General features: G+C 42.4%; 6 protein-coding genes across 9 annotated transcripts; 2 read left to right on the top strand and 4 right to left on the bottom strand.

Annotated features, from left to right (window-relative positions):
- Positions 1 to 1,682: 1,682 nt before the first annotated feature.
- BCIN_16g04780 (hypothetical protein) lies at positions 1,683 to 4,283 on the bottom strand. Its single transcript, XM_024698195.1, has one exon. It carries the CDS (start codon positions 4,139 to 4,141, stop codon positions 1,754 to 1,756), a length of 2,388 nt encoding a protein of 795 aa, XP_024554012.1. The 5' UTR covers positions 4,142 to 4,283; the 3' UTR covers positions 1,683 to 1,753.
- Positions 4,284 to 4,399: 116 nt separating this feature from the next.
- BCIN_16g04770 (hypothetical protein) lies at positions 4,400 to 5,417 on the top strand. The gene is made up of 2 exons (XM_024698194.1): positions 4,400 to 4,822; positions 4,911 to 5,417. Exons 1-2 carry the CDS (start codon positions 4,530 to 4,532, stop codon positions 5,347 to 5,349), a joined length of 732 nt encoding a protein of 243 aa, XP_024554011.1. The 5' UTR covers positions 4,400 to 4,529; the 3' UTR covers positions 5,350 to 5,417.
- Positions 5,418 to 5,448: 31 nt separating this feature from the next.
- On the bottom strand, positions 5,449 to 8,804 carry Bclas21. Its single transcript, XM_024698193.1, has 9 exons — positions 8,470 to 8,804; positions 8,379 to 8,423; positions 8,037 to 8,328; positions 7,845 to 7,972; positions 7,412 to 7,791; positions 7,140 to 7,363; positions 6,819 to 7,093; positions 6,302 to 6,768; positions 5,449 to 6,243 (listed from the first exon to the last, which is right to left on the bottom strand). Exons 1-9 carry the CDS (start codon positions 8,667 to 8,669, stop codon positions 5,660 to 5,662), a joined length of 2,595 nt encoding a protein of 864 aa, XP_024554010.1. The 5' UTR covers positions 8,670 to 8,804; the 3' UTR covers positions 5,449 to 5,659.
- A 152-nt stretch (positions 8,805 to 8,956) lies between these two features.
- BCIN_16g04750 (hypothetical protein) lies at positions 8,957 to 9,783 on the bottom strand. The gene is made up of 3 exons (XM_001550796.2): positions 9,460 to 9,783; positions 9,351 to 9,407; positions 8,957 to 9,288 (listed from the first exon to the last, which is right to left on the bottom strand). The coding sequence occupies exons 1-3, from the start codon at positions 9,650 to 9,652 to the stop codon at positions 9,137 to 9,139; spliced, it is 402 nt and encodes a 133-aa protein (XP_001550846.1). The 5' UTR covers positions 9,653 to 9,783; the 3' UTR covers positions 8,957 to 9,136.
- A 147-nt stretch (positions 9,784 to 9,930) lies between these two features.
- BCIN_16g04740 (hypothetical protein) lies at positions 9,931 to 12,684 on the top strand. Of its 4 annotated transcripts, none has more exons than XM_024698192.1 (8): positions 9,931 to 10,012; positions 10,104 to 10,291; positions 10,439 to 10,651; positions 10,703 to 10,771; positions 10,829 to 11,139; positions 11,280 to 11,385; positions 11,438 to 11,663; positions 11,717 to 12,684. In XM_024698192.1, the coding sequence occupies exons 2-8, from the start codon at positions 10,132 to 10,134 to the stop codon at positions 12,171 to 12,173; spliced, it is 1,542 nt and encodes a 513-aa protein (XP_024554009.1). In that variant the 5' UTR covers positions 9,931 to 10,012; positions 10,104 to 10,131; the 3' UTR covers positions 12,174 to 12,684. The 4 variants fall into 4 exon arrangements, with proteins under 4 accessions (XP_024554009.1, XP_024554008.1, XP_024554007.1 ...); XM_024698191.1 differs by having other exon boundaries at positions 10,829 to 11,175; XM_024698190.1 differs by having other exon boundaries at positions 9,931 to 10,291.
- Positions 12,685 to 12,784: 100 nt separating this feature from the next.
- Positions 12,785 to 14,702, bottom strand: Bcser1. Its single transcript, XM_024698189.1, has 2 exons — positions 13,421 to 14,702; positions 12,785 to 13,367 (listed from the first exon to the last, which is right to left on the bottom strand). The coding sequence occupies exons 1-2, from the start codon at positions 14,341 to 14,343 to the stop codon at positions 12,995 to 12,997; spliced, it is 1,296 nt and encodes a 431-aa protein (XP_024554006.1). The 5' UTR covers positions 14,344 to 14,702; the 3' UTR covers positions 12,785 to 12,994.
- Between the last annotated feature and the right edge of the window lie 887 nt (positions 14,703 to 15,589).

Genomic DNA, 15,589 nt, shown 5'->3' with positions numbered 1-15,589 from the left:
AATAAGAAACAGAGTGTACTGACGACCTAGACTATGTAAGTAACAAAGCATCAATGCTCAATATTTGGTGATTGTCTTCTTCCAATCACATGTCTGCAATCCAAATATGCGAATCATATTCAGATCATACCATCGGCAAGTAAAGAAGAAGTTCCAATCATGGCGCAGATATTGTCATAGGAACAAATTTTGTGCCTACTGTTGCTCTCATCATAATCGTTTATCTGCAATCCGAAGATGCAACCAGCCACTATATCTCGGCAGGCAAAACACAAGTTCTATCAAATAAGTCTTTTACTACCATAAACTAATAAGCCTCTAGTGTTAACATACACTGGCTTTTGCTTTCAAGGAACGTAAAAATTTAAAAAAAACTCCTGACTCACAACAGGGTTAAAGAACTGTTCATAGCTATCCCATAACTTTCTGAATAGTAACAGAAAAAGATCTTGGAAAGTTCGTGAGTATTCGTAAGCGAGTGAAGTATAGTTGTGCAGTAGAGAGAGAATATGAACATGAAACCATCTCAAATTCCTTTCGAAATTTCACTTTTTGATTAACATTCATCTGCCTACTTCTGATTTATATTCGCAACACTCTCGATCGAATGCGTGCTGGGGCACAAACGGAATATAAAAAACAGAAATTCGCATACCCATTTTTCTTCTTGATTTTATATTCCCTACCAGGAGAAGCTCAAGATGTTCCTGCGATGCTAAAAGGAGGTACTTCACAAGCTCGCATAATTGATCCTGGAAATTCACCCGAGTAATCTAAGGATGCTGCGAGAAGAGTAAATTATACAACATGTCCATGATAATCAATCTGGTTTTGACTGCATAAGTCCTGGTATTGGAGATATTGATACCCACACAGCGAGAGTAAAATACAACAATGATCTCTGTAAATATTTAAACCCTTACTTATCAAAGAAGCTTACCAGCACTAGCTCATCAAAAATTTGCTCCTAAACCCACCGCTCAATATTCAAACCTAGCATTTTCTTTTCGCATTTGTACTATTGTGTTGCAAGACTATATATAGTAGGAATCACACACCCGCTTTTTGAACCTTCAGAGTATGAGCGAGATCTCTAGATGATAGGTGACGAAAACAGTCGCTGCTCGTCAATCTCATCTCGTTATGTCTAACCGAAGATAAAGTCGCTACGAACTCTTCTCCTATCAAATCATCCACCCATCACGCTCGAGAAATCCCTCCAGACATGGACCCCCTATCTATAACAGTTTCCTGCAATACAGACTCAGCAAACGAGTATATAGCCTCCCATCGCCCTCACAAAGGCACAAATCTACCAACAAACCAAAGCAGCTCTTGCGCTCATATCGTAATGAATATCACTTTAACAATGCAAGTTGAAGCCCCGAATAATCTTAAAGTGTACAATGTGCATGGGAAGATAACTACTTAAAGCCGCGAAGAACCATCAGATCACAATTATATTATCGATGGAGCTGCACTAGCAACGACAATAAGTATAATCCCTCCCCGCTCCCCGCCCCCAAAAAACCAGTCGAGCAAATAAAGATTGTAAAAACTAAACAGCAGCAGAAAAGATGAGACGCGTCTAAGTAGCTACATTCTTCATAATTGTCAAATTATGCTCATGTACAGAATTGGCTCGTAAAAGACTGATGTCTTGGTTTTTCAACTCGCAGGGGTGAATACTCAAAAGTAAAGTATTCGTAATATAATTCATTATAAGCCTCTCACTAATTCATCCATCTGGAATCTACGCTAAAAGTCCAAACAAAAGACTGCACCTCTTCCAATACTCCGCCGCGCCATTAACCATACGTTTCCTTTCCCTCGCCTCGAGATCTAGTTTTCCTCCCACCTCATCCGCTAAGTTCTTAAGTTTGTTCTCCTTATTGTCTGACTGTGATTCTAAAGCTTGCTGCAAGACAGATATATCGAACAGTGATTGCTTTAGTAAATCCTTTTGTTTTTCTTCATCTACTTCTACAGCAGCAGCAGGATTAGGAGCAGAAGCGTCCCCTTCTTTTTCCTCGGCATCTGCTTCGGGAGCATTGGTGGGAGAACCAGAGATTCCATTGCTAGGCTCTTCCTCTTTTTCTTTTAGAGCCTTACTCCATTGGTCTTCAACTTGGGTGTCCAGACGCGCTTTCAACACTTTGACGGCAACAGGGCTCCATAGATCGGCTCCAGCATCAGCCATAGCAGTCGATAAACCTCTCAAAAATTTGAATGTTGCTGGGGAGGGCTGAACAGGAAGTTCCGGTGTACCCTCCCATAATGCTCTGCCCGCAACCTTCTTCTTCTTGAGAGATTTTGCAAGGGCTAAGATGGCGTTTTCTGAGACCATACCTGCGAGATTTTCGTGCAGTGATGAGACAAGTGAGAGTCCAAACTTTTGTAGTGCAGGGTTACTAGGTAATTCTGCTCTGATATCTCGTAGAATTCGGAGAATATATATCGATATTTTCCCGATATGTTTACTATCTTTTTGCTGGTCCACCAGTGAAGTGATCTTTGCGTGTAACTCCTGGAACGAATTTTCTAAGCTTGAATCGAGATGATCTTGTAGCATTTGTGGATCTTCCTTGCTAAGAAGGTTTTGTCGTGATTCGAGACTTTCATCATCTTCCATATCTTCCAAATCATCATCCCATCTTTGTTTCTTCAGTTCATCAATATAAGTACCAATTTCCTCGATGAGATGTCTCCAAGTGTGAAAACTGTTAACAACTCTTGAAACAGCATCGTTCCGTCCGAACGTGCGAGCAAGTATGTCTTGCTTGAAAATGTTACCACCATTGCTGAGCTCGGTTGCCATCATATCTTCGTCCCAAAGACTTGCATGTATGTCGGTGATTCCTTCTTGCCATGTTGCTAATGTGGACTCTATCTCTGTCCCCACTAGATGAAGTTTGCCAACTCTAGTTTCTAATAACTCTACGAGTCGTTTGTTTATAACGTCTCGTAAGCCATTTAGAAGTATAGAGGGATCGAATCCCCTTGCTTTGCCTCCATCTCTAACCCACACCTCCAGAATCTTTGTTCGTAGTTCAACAACTACTTTAAAGTCTAATCCCCCTTGAAGAGTCTTCGTAAAACCTTCCAGTAACACTTCTGACGCTTTCTTCGCCCAACCTCGTAGTGTTTCAACCGCCAATGACCCTTCCAAATCATCATGCCGGACATAAGGTGTGAAGTAAATAATCTCATCGCCAAACCACCGCTCACATACATCCAACCTCAATCCCTCCATTTCCCGAATGCTGTCATCTTTCAGTAAAGGTTTCGTCTTCAGCACAGCCAACGCTTCGCTCAGCCTCCTTGGCACTAGAGCCTGTACATCTAGTAAAGTTCTCGTATATATTTCCAAAGCGCGTAGGACACCTGAGGTCTGCTTGTTCGACTCCTCTTCATCGTCAAACGCTAAAGCCATTGCTTCACCACGAACATTTAAGAAATGTCGCAAGACGTCTTTGGTGCCAGAACTAGTAGCTAGACTGTATGCACAAAGTGTCTGTACCAAATCGTCTCTATCTTCAGCATCCTTGACGGAAACCAATGTCTTTTCAACTGCGCGTAACAATCGCTTCGTCAAAGCCGACCTCTTCTTCTTCGCTTCTTCAACGAATTCCTTATCTCCAGTATTCTCCAAGCTCTTCGCCAACAATCGGCTCAAAACTAAGACTTTCGCAGCAACTACTAATTCCTTCCCTCTCCCACCATCCCCATCCATTCGCCCTGGTCTCCTCAAGAGCTTCCCAACCACAATCCCACACATACCCAATACCTTCATCTTAGCCACAACCCGCATTTCCTCGCCCTTCTTTCCATTCTTCATTTCTCCCTGTAATTTTCCCAATCCGCCAACCATTCCAACCAACACATTTCTCCCACATCCTTCTCCTACTTTGCCTAACTTTTCCTCTACTCCACTAATATCCTGTCGCATCTGTAAGATTTGCTCGGCGGTTCCAAGTAATTGTCTATAACTCCCTCCGACCAGTGTCCGCAGACGTGCATTTTTCTCGTCAAGCTCTGTAGTGAGATCGCGGTGGAATTGACGAATCTGTGGAAGAGGATATTTGAAAGCTTCTGAGGAGGTCAAGCATGTTGTAGTGGAGAGGGGAATCGTAGCTGCCATTTTGGCGTTAGGGAATGTTTGTAATTCGTATTAAATGTAGTCATTCATGAGTTGCGGATTAAAATATACTGTAGATTTATGGAATTGCCAGTCTTTTTCGAATCAGTATTCGAGGTTCTAGACTTTGCATATCGCATGTGTCAAGGCTGTCAATGAAGCACTGGTCTGCATACTTGTTCTCGACGGATAGTCCGTGCTTCAGCCTTCCTGCAAGGCTGACAAGATTAAAGCCTTCCCATATCTTTTTCCTGTCATCATGAATTTCTAAATACTAAACCACGCACAACGATGACGCTTCCACACAAGTTGAGCCTCAGCAATTCATAGATTTCTCAAACCCAAGGAGACAAACCATTAAGTCAACCAGTACTTTGAATTTACAGCGAGAATGAACACATTAACCCCAAACCCACATCATGCATCCCTTCTCTCACTCACTCACCTCCTCCACCTCACACACCACCGCAATAAAAACCAACACCGTCTCTCAAAATGGTACATATCCTTTGGAATCCTCCGCCGCCAAGTATCTCGTCTTCTATCCATTATCCCAGAACATGTGATGGAATCATCACGTGGAAAAGTGAAAGGGAAAGCTCGGGAACGAAAAGAGAGGGAAGAGAGGGAATTACAGAGTTTGGTTAAATTTATTCAAGAGGATGTGGTACCGGGATGTTATCTGTGAGCTCTTTTTCTCCGTGGTTGGGTTGGAGAGATAGGCATTGTAAAGGATTTCTGTGGGAAAATTACTAATGAATGTGAGGAACAGGGCATTTAGTCAATTAGTGGCCAATAATCAATATGCTACGTTGGGATTAATGTTAATGGGATGTTTGGCCCGATTGTATAAAGTTCTTGGTGCACTGAGAGTTTTAACTGCAGAGGAAATCGCCGAACAAGCAGGAGTTGTGAAAGAGACGCCGCAGTTGAATGAAGCAGAGATAGTCGAGGATATGGGCGAGAAGATCATGAGGGATGTTCCAGTTTCAGAGGTGGAAGATAGTCAAACAGTGGAGAGGAAAGAGGAAGACGACACTGATGTTAAGAAAGCGAAACCAAAGAAGAGGAAACAGGATGGTGAAGTAGTGGAGTCGAAGGCTTCTAAGTTAGCATCATCATCAGATTCGATACCGGCGAAACCACCGAAGAAGAAGAGGAAAAAGAAGGGCGGAGACGCTATCGAAGATCTGTTCGCCGGTTTGATTTAATTCTAGGAATAATTAGTGAATTTGATACCCCTATTGAGCAACAATACAAGCGAGTAAATTTTGATTCAAGGGGAGAATTTTAAAAATCTTAAGAGATCTAAATCATAATATTAATAACAGATGGTAACAGAAAGTTCTAAACACTTCAAAGCTCTACTACTGATTTATTGGATTTTGAAAAAGAAAAAAAATTGCTTGCTTCTATTTTGACAATTGTCTTCAACCTTCTTCGTCGCCGATCTGAAATGAATGGAGTTTCTCTCCACTTTCCTCCTCTACAACACTATTCCTACAATTCTGCCACCTTCCCTCAACTCAACATTTTCCCTAACGACCACAATCCTCCGCCAACCAATACATTTCCTCCCAAATGCATTCCAGCACTCCAAGCCATAGTATACAAAAACTTAGGGCTAAAAACCGTCCAAATGAAAAGATGCGTTCTCAATATCGTACAAGCTATCATCGTCGCCGTCAAACTACTCGCTATGAATATCGCTAATAGGGTTATATGGTTACCCCAAACATTCTTTCGCTTCACTCCGTCCTTTTTCCATAACTTTAATAGTAGGAGGTTACCAGCCGAAGTGAAGTAAAGAGGACCAGCCCAATTAGAGACAAAAATCAAGACGCCGACTGCGAAGACGTTGTAGGAATCAACGCCGTTATAGGCAGATGATAGATCGATTGATGAAATCGCGTTTGAGTTTCCTAAGGCGAAGAAGGAAGTCTGTTGCAGAAGGAGGGTACTGGTTGTGATTTCTATGAGAGAGAGATCAAGAGTTGAGAGGAGTGAGTATTGAAATTCAAAGACTAGCATAAGAGGGATGTTGGTTGCTCTCGTTTGAGTTATAAGAAGAAGGACTATGAGGTCATGAATCGTGCGCATGGGAACTTGAGTTTGGTTAGTTACGAGAGAATTTTGCAACGGCAGTCAAGAAAAGGAACTTACCATTTTGGCGTTTACTTGGTGGACTAAAACTAGATAATACGGTATATACTAGGCAGGATGCAATACCAATAAAAACTAATCTTGCTCGGAGAACAAGTGGAATGCCAGTATCATTATCTGCCATAGTCTTTGCTATACCTGCCAGAAGTTCGGGTGAATCTTCATTTGTAAATGCAAGTTTGAATGTAATTGCTGCAGTGGCCAAAAGTGTTGAAATAACACCAGCAAGAATTTGTGGAAAACGAGGAAATCCTTTACTGGCGAGTGATTGGAGGTTCCAAAGATATGTAGCGCCTACAAGTGTCCATAAAGTCAATCGATGTTGAGAGAAAAATGTTCGAGCGATGTCTGGATCACCGGCGAATTTCTGGCCTGTTTGATTCCAGCGTCTGGCAATTCTGGTGGCGACAAGAATCATTATGGAGCTGATAGTAAACAGCCAAAGTTTACGAGGTTGGCGACGTAAACTAGGAAGTTATTAGTTTTGCATCGAGAGCCAAGATTAACAGAACCATACTTCTTGATTGATAAGAGAAACAACCACCCTGTAGTCGTCCAATACCAGAAATGCTGCTCCTCTTCTACATAACTACTAGCAAACATCATAATACCGTAGAAGAGGCAGATAGCTATAAATGGAATGCTGGCTTTAAGGTTGCTCACAATGAATGGCCCTGCCGCCACCCCTGCCATGACTGAAGCCAGAGCAGCGATGACTTGGCCAGTCATCAACTTTTTGACATCGTAATTACTAGCAGTACCACTCATCAAGTCTTGAGCCTCCTTCAACCACTAAGATTTTGTTAGATATTGAACATGGTCATGAAGTAAGACCTACTTTTGTGACGGCTGTGACCCAAACAGCGTGGTCTTGCTCGTTAGCTTGGAGACCAACTAGTCCTTGCGTAATGCTTCTCCATTGGCATGCCAAGTCGTCAACACTGCTTGATAGATGGTGGCAGTTTTCGGAAGGCCCATCGTTTTCAAATGATGGAAATGTTGCAGTAACAACGCTGAGAATCTGTCTAGCGTTTCTCAGTAAAATTTGGACACGGTCGTTTCCTGTTGAAAATTAGCGAGCGAGCTTGACTGTGAACTAGACGAACATACTTTCAGGCCAGAATAGCAAGAAATCGTCAATGAATGCTCCCAGATTATTCTTTGGTATAGGAAATCCAAGCAGGGCTCCAAGTGTAGGAGCAATATCAGACTGTTCAACAGTTTTATAATACTCAAATTCCTCTTCAAATGGAGCAGGCACCTCAAAACGTTGGCGCGTTTGCATAAGGTCCTTAAATTTTGGTGACATGAAGACTAGAGCTGGGGAGGTTTCTCCTGGAGCAGATCCGCCATGATTACCAGCATCATTCATTCCATGGTCACCACATAACACTAAGAGGGTTGAGCTCAGGTAATCTTGAGCTTCCATGTTCTCATAGATTAATCGGACAATGCCATCCATCTCTTGCTGTTTGGGAATCATATTCGGGCTGATAAAGGAGTTAGTCTCTTGTGTAGAAATCTCAGAATGGAAAGGTCTCACCTCCGTGGGCCTGCTTTATGACCAATATGATCTAGTCCAAGGTAGTGGAGAACCATAGTATTCCAATCATCCTTCATCAACTCCTCCGGAACATGTCTGGTCACGTTATTGTCCACTTCAGTGAAATCCTAACAGAAATTTATATTCAGCTACATTCGTTCTATGTACAGCCTCAGCCATTGGACGACTGACCGAAACAAAGAAGCTTGAAGTTCCATCTGCTCTGTCAAACGTTTCTGGGAATAGCTTCAACCAAGTATCATCTCCATACATGATCATCTTCCCTCCCCCTCTTGCTTTCATTTGTGCTAGCCATGTATCTTGAGTCGCCAAAGAAGAAGACGTATCGGATTCAGCAAAATTCAGAATCACGTCGAGGAATGAAGGTATGGAACCCGTTGTTATAGCTTTTATTCTTGGCATAGTAATGGTAGGAGATGTCGCATGAGCTGTGAATGGAAGTGCTGCGCCATTTGAAATGAGACTGGGGAACAGTTAGTACGGTTCAAACAAGCTTGCATATGTGCAATTGACCTTTGAGTAAATTGGAATCCTGAATTATTGGAGAATACAAAGTCGCTATCAAGGTTAGCTTTCATGTCAAACTGTGCTTCAAATCTTCTACCTTCTCAGCGCATCGACAACCATGAAGATGACCTTGTCGAATGGAGCCGCTGGGGGGGCACCATATTCCAGAGACTCATACTGTGCCAATCCAGATAGAAAGGGCTTGTAAGGAAAGAAACCACTAGCAAATATCAATATAGCAATTGGAATGAGAACGTTTGCTACCACGAGCAAAGAGTTTCGTATTCTTGAGGCCATCTTGTGCCTTTTAATCCTGACACATTGATTGCTTGCGTAGAATCAATGATATGTTAGCTTAGAAGTAGGAAAACCATGTAGTTCAAACTATTCTCTGCCATTGGTATTCATTTAAGAGCATAATTTAGGAAGTTCGTATTGAGAGAAGCTAGGTGTCAGGTTGGCGAACGCGTTTTGGCGTCTTGGATAAGAAATCCTTATCAGTCGACATGGATAAATCAGATATTTTTTGTGCAATGCATGTATGAGGGGAAGGGTCTTTTGTATACTGAGGACGGCGGGAAGGTTGAAACTTTCAAATTCTTGGTATAATCTAATTTCTTGAAGTCCGTTGAACTACTCCTCGATTTTATCTGCCATGAGGTGTAACAAAACCCTCGCCATGAACTCCATTGCCCCCAAAACCAGATAGTCCGATGCGCCTATAAATTATGATTGATTGTCGACTTCCAGCATCTCAATGCGCCTCAATAGATCTTTTGCTTTCTGCCTCCTCCTACTTTCTTTCCGTTCTTGTATGTAGTGAAAGTCATCTGGGATTTGCGGCTGCTAACTTTTCTCTTCGAGATGCGGTTCTTTGACTTGGAGCCAACCTTGCTGATAGCATCTACCTCCATTTCTGCAGTTTCAAATGTCAGTCAAAGATTCGAGCAGACACTAGATCTTAGAGTCTTGAAATACCTTCGGATGGCTTTTCTTGAGCTGCGGCGGCGGCATTCGAGGTATCTTTTGCAGACGCTAAATCAAATATTAGAGAACAATTCCTGTGGAAGGAGCGTGTATTCCATACCCTCGCCGTCCTTTCCTTCTTTTGCTTCCATGTCCACATCTTCTGTCTTCGCCGATGGCTTGGGTTGCGAAATCAATTCCATGAGTTTCGCATGCATCCTCTCTGCTCGTGCATTCTCGACCGGACCAAAGACTTTGGATTTCAAGGCGGAATTGTTTGCCTTGATAGAGCTTGAGCGCGCACCCTTAGCCATTGTTGTGTTGGGATGCAGTAGAGTTTTGTTGAATGTTGTAGTAAAAGGGAGTAAACTGTAGAAAATTTGATGTAAACTTCTTCTCCCAATAGCGCAATGAACGATTTTGATAGATTTCCATTCCCTCTCTCAATTAATCTTTTATCTTAGCGGCAAAATCCAAAGCCAATGAAATTATTCTGCCAAGTGTTCTCTCTCTACCGCCTGCCCAATTCGGTTTCGTAACTTCTTCCCATTGCGACTCGGAGTTGAACATCGAATTTCACAATCTATTCTACGGCAAGAAAGGCGAAAGAGCAAAGGAGTATTTGGAAAAGCAAAAACAAAAACAAAGATCAATTTGTTGCCATCGTCCACACCGTAAGGAAAGCCGAACTCTTACCCTTTACAGCATTTACACCTGTTCGCCATTTCTAAGACTTTGCAAACTCCTCAAAAACTAATTGTTTAGCTTGTTCAGCACCATCCAAGGATAGGAAATGGCCTCGATGGGGGGTGGTAGTTTCCTCGACCCAGAACCATATGTGCGAAAGGTGAAAAATGGCGGAATGCTCAACCAAACACTGAAGAACATATGTGTAGCTGAGGATATGAAAGTAAATGGTGTCAAGGCAGAATTACAGACGAGAATTGTTGATAGTAAGTTGTTTGCATCTTGGGGACGTTGATAATCGCACCGCGAACTGCCGTGCTGCGTTTCTCACACTACAGTCTGCCGGCGCTGCGATTCTACGACAGCTTGTGAGAAGAGAGAACAAAGCTAACAATTTACTTCTTTCGCTATAGGAATCAGATACTATGCGAATGCGCCAGATGAGATCAAATTCAATCGGCTGGGGCGAATTATAGATCATCCAGAAATAGTAGCTGCTGGAGTGCAATCGCGTCCCTTTCAAGGATCAGCTTCTCCAGCTGCCAATTCGATGTCCAACGGCGCAGCAAATTATTCTGCACCTAGAGCAGCTATGCAGCCATATAAGCCGATGGGTTACGGGATGAGTACAAGGGCCCATGAGATTAGAAACGTGCGCCCAGTCTAATTATTCATAGAGCTTGATTTTAAACCAAGTCCATTTTACGATTTCGTCGACCAAATTGGAGAGGTCAAATTGTGTGATGGTAGGTACTTTCTCTGTCCAGGCCTTTATTTCAAGTATGCTAATCATGACCAAACAGCCATGAATCAACATCGCCATACCGTTAACATACCAGTCAAAGCTCAGAACTATTCGGTCTTGTCAAAGGTTCAAAATGACCCCACGCTGAGGGTAATGATATTCTGCGCGAGCGAAGGCAATGGGCCACAAGACATTGCTTTTCCTCATCAATCAGAGGTCAAAGTGAACGGAGGAGATGTAAAGGCAAATTTAAGAGGATTGAAAAACAAGCCTGGATCAACTCGACCGGTTGATATTACCAAGGAACTAAGGTTGAAGGTTCCTGGATATCAAAATACCGTCGAGATGACCTATGCGTTGACTACAAAGGCAGGTCTTATTAATGGAGCTTTCGTGTCATCAGAGGTGAATAAACACCACGCAATCCTACCATGTTTTTCTCCAGGATTTACAATGCGTTGTTTATTGACTTTTGTACCACGGAATTGCAATGCTAACACAAATTTCAGAAATTCTATTTGGTTTTAAATGTGGTCAGGTTAATTCCCGTCCCAGACTTGGTCAAGAAATTACAGGCTGGCACTAAAATTACCAAGCAATCAGTGATTAACGAGAGTAAGATGCCCTTCCCTCAATATTTGTGTTCTGGAACCTAATTTTATACCAGTGATCAGTAAATCACGAGATGTAGATATTGTAGCCACTGCTTCAGTTCTATCATTGAAGTGTCCATTGTCAACTTTAAGAATTGATTTACCTATTCGATCAGTAGCGTGCAGGCATAACCAATGCTTTGATGCTACTTCCTACCTTCAATTACAAGAACAAGGACCAACTTGGCTATGCCCAATATGCAACAATCCTGCGCCTTTTGGCACATTAGTCGTTGATGAGTAAGTTGATCATTCTTTCCTGGGCAGTAACAGGTTTGCTGACAGATTTCAAGATATGTAAAGGATATATTACAAAATACATCAAAATCCGTTGATCAAGTTACAGTTGAACCACAAGGACAGTGGAAACTCTACAACAGACCTGACACCATATCATCACGGCCTGGTGTAGCTTCAAGCGATTTCTCTGATGACGATGATGACTTGATCGAAGTCTCCCCAGGTGGAAGGAAAGCCAGCACGCCAATTACTAAAAATGGTATCTCGAACGGCAATTTAAATCAAGCGCCAAGTACTCGCGACTCCTTATCGGCAGCACCATCTAATCGATCTAATCCATTAAACTCATCCACAGGTGGTAAAAGACCCATTTCGGAAGTTATTGATTTATGCAGTAGTGATGAGGAAGAATCACCTCCACCGAAACGGCAAATGACTTCGTCATTCTCTGGACCAAGCTATCTAAGCGGTGTAGCACCTCTTCCTAGACCGGGTTACCCGGATTCTTGATTGAAAAAAGTGTTAGCTAGGGAAAAGTAGATTCACAATATCTTTGCTTCTTGGCATCCGTGGTTTCTTTTCGAACCTGTTTTCCCTAGCTACCTATTTCATTGTACGATATTTCTTTTAATTCTCGAACACGGTTGGTATGATACGAGATGGGCGTTTGGGGACTACGACAACATTGTCTGGAATAAATTTGCTTCGGTCTACACCTGGTTGGGATGGATAGGTTGGATTACCAATGATTTGCTTGACAAGCCATGGGAAATGCAGCGAATGGAGTTTTTGTGGTAGGATGAATCTGGGAAGATGGGGACGAAGATATAGTTTTGCAGATTGCTGGTCGCTGATTTGTGAATTGACTACTTAGTTTCTCCTAGAATCAATGGATGTATGAGATGCAGGCCATGAGTTGTGGGCTTTAAGTAGTGGATTAAAGGTAAGAAGCGCGTATCTACATAGGTATCTTCGAGAAAGTTCATGGAATATGAAATATACTTTAAAGGGTGGTGCTCTATTGATGATGAGTGATAGTGTGATTTAATTTGATACATTGCTGCGAGAGACATAATACATGTTCTGAATCATGCACATAAATGAGAATTTCTTGAATCATATGCTCTGCCACTCAATCGCCGATTTATATGAACAGGTGTGCTGTACTAATACACTGGTCATCTAGAAAGAGGGCAAGTAATACTCTTTTTAAATTCGGCATTTTATCATCGATGAAAAAACTTTTGTAAATATAATACAGACTGTGTTCAAATCAAACATCTCATTCTACCCAGCTAATAATCTCGCACTCACTTACCTTTGAAATATTTTTACTTCTTCTCCGCAAATTCATGGATCCACGTCGCCAACTTCTCCGCCCCTTCCAATGTAATAGTGTTATAATTACTGGCTCTGATACCACCTACACTTCTGTGTCCTTTCAGTCCCGTCAAACCTCTCTCTGTGGCGCCTGCTAGGAATGACTTTTCGGCATCGGAAATGTTTTCCGATGCGGTGACGCGGAAACAGATGTTCATTCTTGAGCGGGCGGAGACATCGGGGACGACTTTGTAGATGGAGGGGTGGGCGTCCAGAGCGGAGTAGATGAGGGTGGATTTTTTGTTGGAGAGGATTTCTTGGCCGGCGATGCCGTCGGGGTAGGTGGAGAGGAGTTTTTGGAGGACGAGTCCGGCGATATAGACACTAGGATGGGAGTTAGTGGGGAGGGGAAGGGGGGAGGGGATGGAGAGACTTACTCGAATATGCTTAGGGTGTTGTAGAGACTGTTGTTCTTGGCGATTGTTTCGTAAGAGAGAACAATGGGACCAATTGGCAACCCAAGCTTGCGTAGGAGAGTTGGAGCAGGTGTTGCGACGGCAGGGGGGAGGAGATTCTTCTTGATGATCACCACGGTAATTCCTGTACTTCCCAAGTTCTTCTGTGCACCGAAAAAGACGACGGAGAAATTCTTGACGGGAATTCGTCGAGAGAGGATATTGGAGGACATATCGGCTACTACGATGGGTTCATCTTCTTCTCCAGTTGGCTCTAGAGCTTTTGGGAAGCCGGGGAATTCGACTCCATCGACCGTTTCGTTGTCGCAATAGTATACCATTGCTGGGTTTTTCGAAAGTTTCCAATCTTTCTCCTCGGGGATCTTTCCAAACTTTCCATCATTGATCTTACGTCCATCGGCGACGATATTGACATGTTCTGCGCCTACCAATCTCGCTGCCTCTTGACTCGCTTTGAGAGACCATGATCCCGTAACCAAATAATCAATTTTAAGCTCCTCGTCAACCGCCTTCTGAAGTTCCTTTACCAGCGCATCTTCTGGAATATCCTTATCCGACGAAATACCCAAACCCTTCAGAATCTTTTGTTTTCTTTTCTCGACCCAAACCCCAACTAAATTGTATATCGTTGCGGAAAACTCTCCGCTGCCGCCTCCTTGCATGAAGAGGATTTCATAATCATCTGGAACCTCCAGGTATTTTGCCAAATCTGCTTTCGCGGTATTCAATACATTGGCTGCGATTTCAGATCGATGCGAGTGCTCTGCTAAACCGAGACCGGTACCATTGTAATCTACGAGGGCTGCGGCTGCGGTTTCGAGGACATCGGTGGGGAGGAGAGCGGGACCGGCGCCGAAATAAGTGATTTCTGAGCGGGATGGCATTGTTGACTGAGTGGGCAAAAAGAATGAATGTGTTGGTAATTGTGAAGTTTGAGGTTTATTCCAGAGAATTGGATCGTGGTGAATGTTTTGAGACTTTGAAGTTGTTTCAATTGAATGAAGTTAGAGAAATTGAGTCAAAATAATGACTCTTCAACTTTTGGTATTGAAAGCTCGAATGATTCATATGAGTGGTGGGGTGGTGGGGTAGTGCTGCACTAACTCAGACTGGATATTAATGGAACTCTCGCTTGGTCGGTTGGTACAGGACTGTACAGTAGTGTGCTCCTCTTACGGTCGGTGTGAGAGACTGGAAACTAGAGGTCAGGTATTATTGGAAATTGTAGTCATTGGTAGGGATCTAAAAGGAAGCTAGAAGTGAAGCTTCTAATTTATACAAAAAAGACTAGCTAATGTGGCTATCATGACCGGTCACGTGTTCCTGAGGGTACTTGCGCCCTCACAGTCGGTAATATAGATCGAGTGTCTCATTCAACTTTTTAACTGTTCAATTATTATTCTTAATTCATAATACATTCTATTAAATAGGATTTTAGAAGAGCGATACACTATGAGCAAGCAAGCTAGGCCTCACTAGGTTAGCTTGTATATAAAAATTATATATATCTTTAATCTAAAAGATTCTATTATATAGCTTCTTAAACTATATTTTAACTTATATTTTATATTCATTCTTAAAATAATGCTATTATTCTACATGTCTGATCCTATTTAATATTAATTAGCTAATTAATCCTAAAATAATCTTAAAGTAATAATCCTTATTAGCGCTATACGAGTTTTCCAAAAGAATACGATAGTTCGTCAAGAATGTCGATCGTTCCTCTAGCGCGATAAGAAAAAGGTATAAAAATAATTTCTGAATCCTTGTACAAATTTCTTATTAGATGACTTTTAATTCATAACTTTTAATCATAATCATTTAATTCTAAAAACTACTTGCATTTCTCGATAACGAATCGAATCCATACCGAAAGATTGCTTCTCCTATTCTCACAACCGAAAGAAAATCAAAATCATACAAGGACCGATACATATCCAGCATCAATACGACTCCACTCCACTCCAATCAAGAATCCACACACACGGACGCCAAAATGCGTGGTCACTACAATCCAATTCGTGCTCTCAATACACATCCATGTCGTTCTCTCCCACCTGTCCAACCGAGATCTCGCGTCATTCAACCCCGCCATCTAGATTCCTCCCCCACAATTACACTTCAAAC

The sequence above is a fragment of the Botrytis cinerea genome, chromosome 16, assembly GCF_000143535.2.
Source record: "Botrytis cinerea B05.10 chromosome 16, complete sequence".
In the NCBI taxonomy this organism is placed as follows: Eukaryota; Fungi; Ascomycota; class Leotiomycetes; order Helotiales; family Sclerotiniaceae; genus Botrytis; species Botrytis cinerea.
Note: the sequence above shows the minus strand (reverse complement) of the source record. Positions and strands in the feature narration are given on the sequence as shown.

What these genes read in the sequence shown, in the direction of transcription:
- BCIN_16g04780 (XM_024698195.1), bottom strand. Translation starts at nt 4,141, where the DNA reads ATGGCAGCTACGATTCCCCTCTCCACTACAACATGCTTGACCTCCTCA.
- Bcser1 (XM_024698189.1), bottom strand. Translation starts at nt 14,343, where the DNA reads ATGCCATCCCGCTCAGAAATCACTTATTTCGGCGCCGGTCCCGCTCTC. An exon ending in AACACCCTAAGCATATTCGA is followed by an intron (nt 13,368 to 13,420) that starts GTAAGTCTCTCC and finishes CTCCCATCCTAG; the next exon opens with TGTCTATATCGCCGGACTCG.
- BCIN_16g04750 (XM_001550796.2), bottom strand. Translation starts at nt 9,652, where the DNA reads ATGGCTAAGGGTGCGCGCTCAAGCTCTATCAAGGCAAACAATTCCGCC. An exon ending in AGAAGGAAAGGACGGCGAGG is followed by an intron (nt 9,408 to 9,459) that starts GTATGGAATACA and finishes TATTTGATTTAG; the next exon opens with CGTCTGCAAAAGATACCTCG. An exon ending in TCAAGAAAAGCCATCCGAAG is followed by an intron (nt 9,289 to 9,350) that starts GTATTTCAAGAC and finishes TTGAAACTGCAG; the next exon opens with AAATGGAGGTAGATGCTATC.
- Bclas21 (XM_024698193.1), bottom strand. Translation starts at nt 8,669, where the DNA reads ATGGCCTCAAGAATACGAAACTCTTTGCTCGTGGTAGCAAACGTTCTC. An exon ending in GTTGTCGATGCGCTGAGAAG is followed by an intron (nt 8,424 to 8,469) that starts GTAGAAGATTTG and finishes TAACCTTGATAG; the next exon opens with CGACTTTGTATTCTCCAATA. An exon ending in ACCAAGTAAACGCCAAAATG is followed by an intron (nt 6,244 to 6,301) that starts GTAAGTTCCTTT and finishes ACCAAACTCAAG; the next exon opens with TTCCCATGCGCACGATTCAT.
- BCIN_16g04740 (XM_024698191.1), top strand. Translation starts at nt 10,132, where the DNA reads ATGGCCTCGATGGGGGGTGGTAGTTTCCTCGACCCAGAACCATATGTG. An exon ending in GAGCTTTCGTGTCATCAGAG is followed by an intron (nt 11,176 to 11,279) that starts GTGAATAAACAC and finishes CACAAATTTCAG; the next exon opens with AAATTCTATTTGGTTTTAAA. An exon ending in GCAATCAGTGATTAACGAGA is followed by an intron (nt 11,386 to 11,437) that starts GTAAGATGCCCT and finishes ATTTTATACCAG; the next exon opens with TGATCAGTAAATCACGAGAT.
- BCIN_16g04770 (XM_024698194.1), top strand. Translation starts at nt 4,530, where the DNA reads ATGAACACATTAACCCCAAACCCACATCATGCATCCCTTCTCTCACTC. An exon ending in GTGGTACCGGGATGTTATCT is followed by an intron (nt 4,823 to 4,910) that starts GTGAGCTCTTTT and finishes TGTGAGGAACAG; the next exon opens with GGCATTTAGTCAATTAGTGG.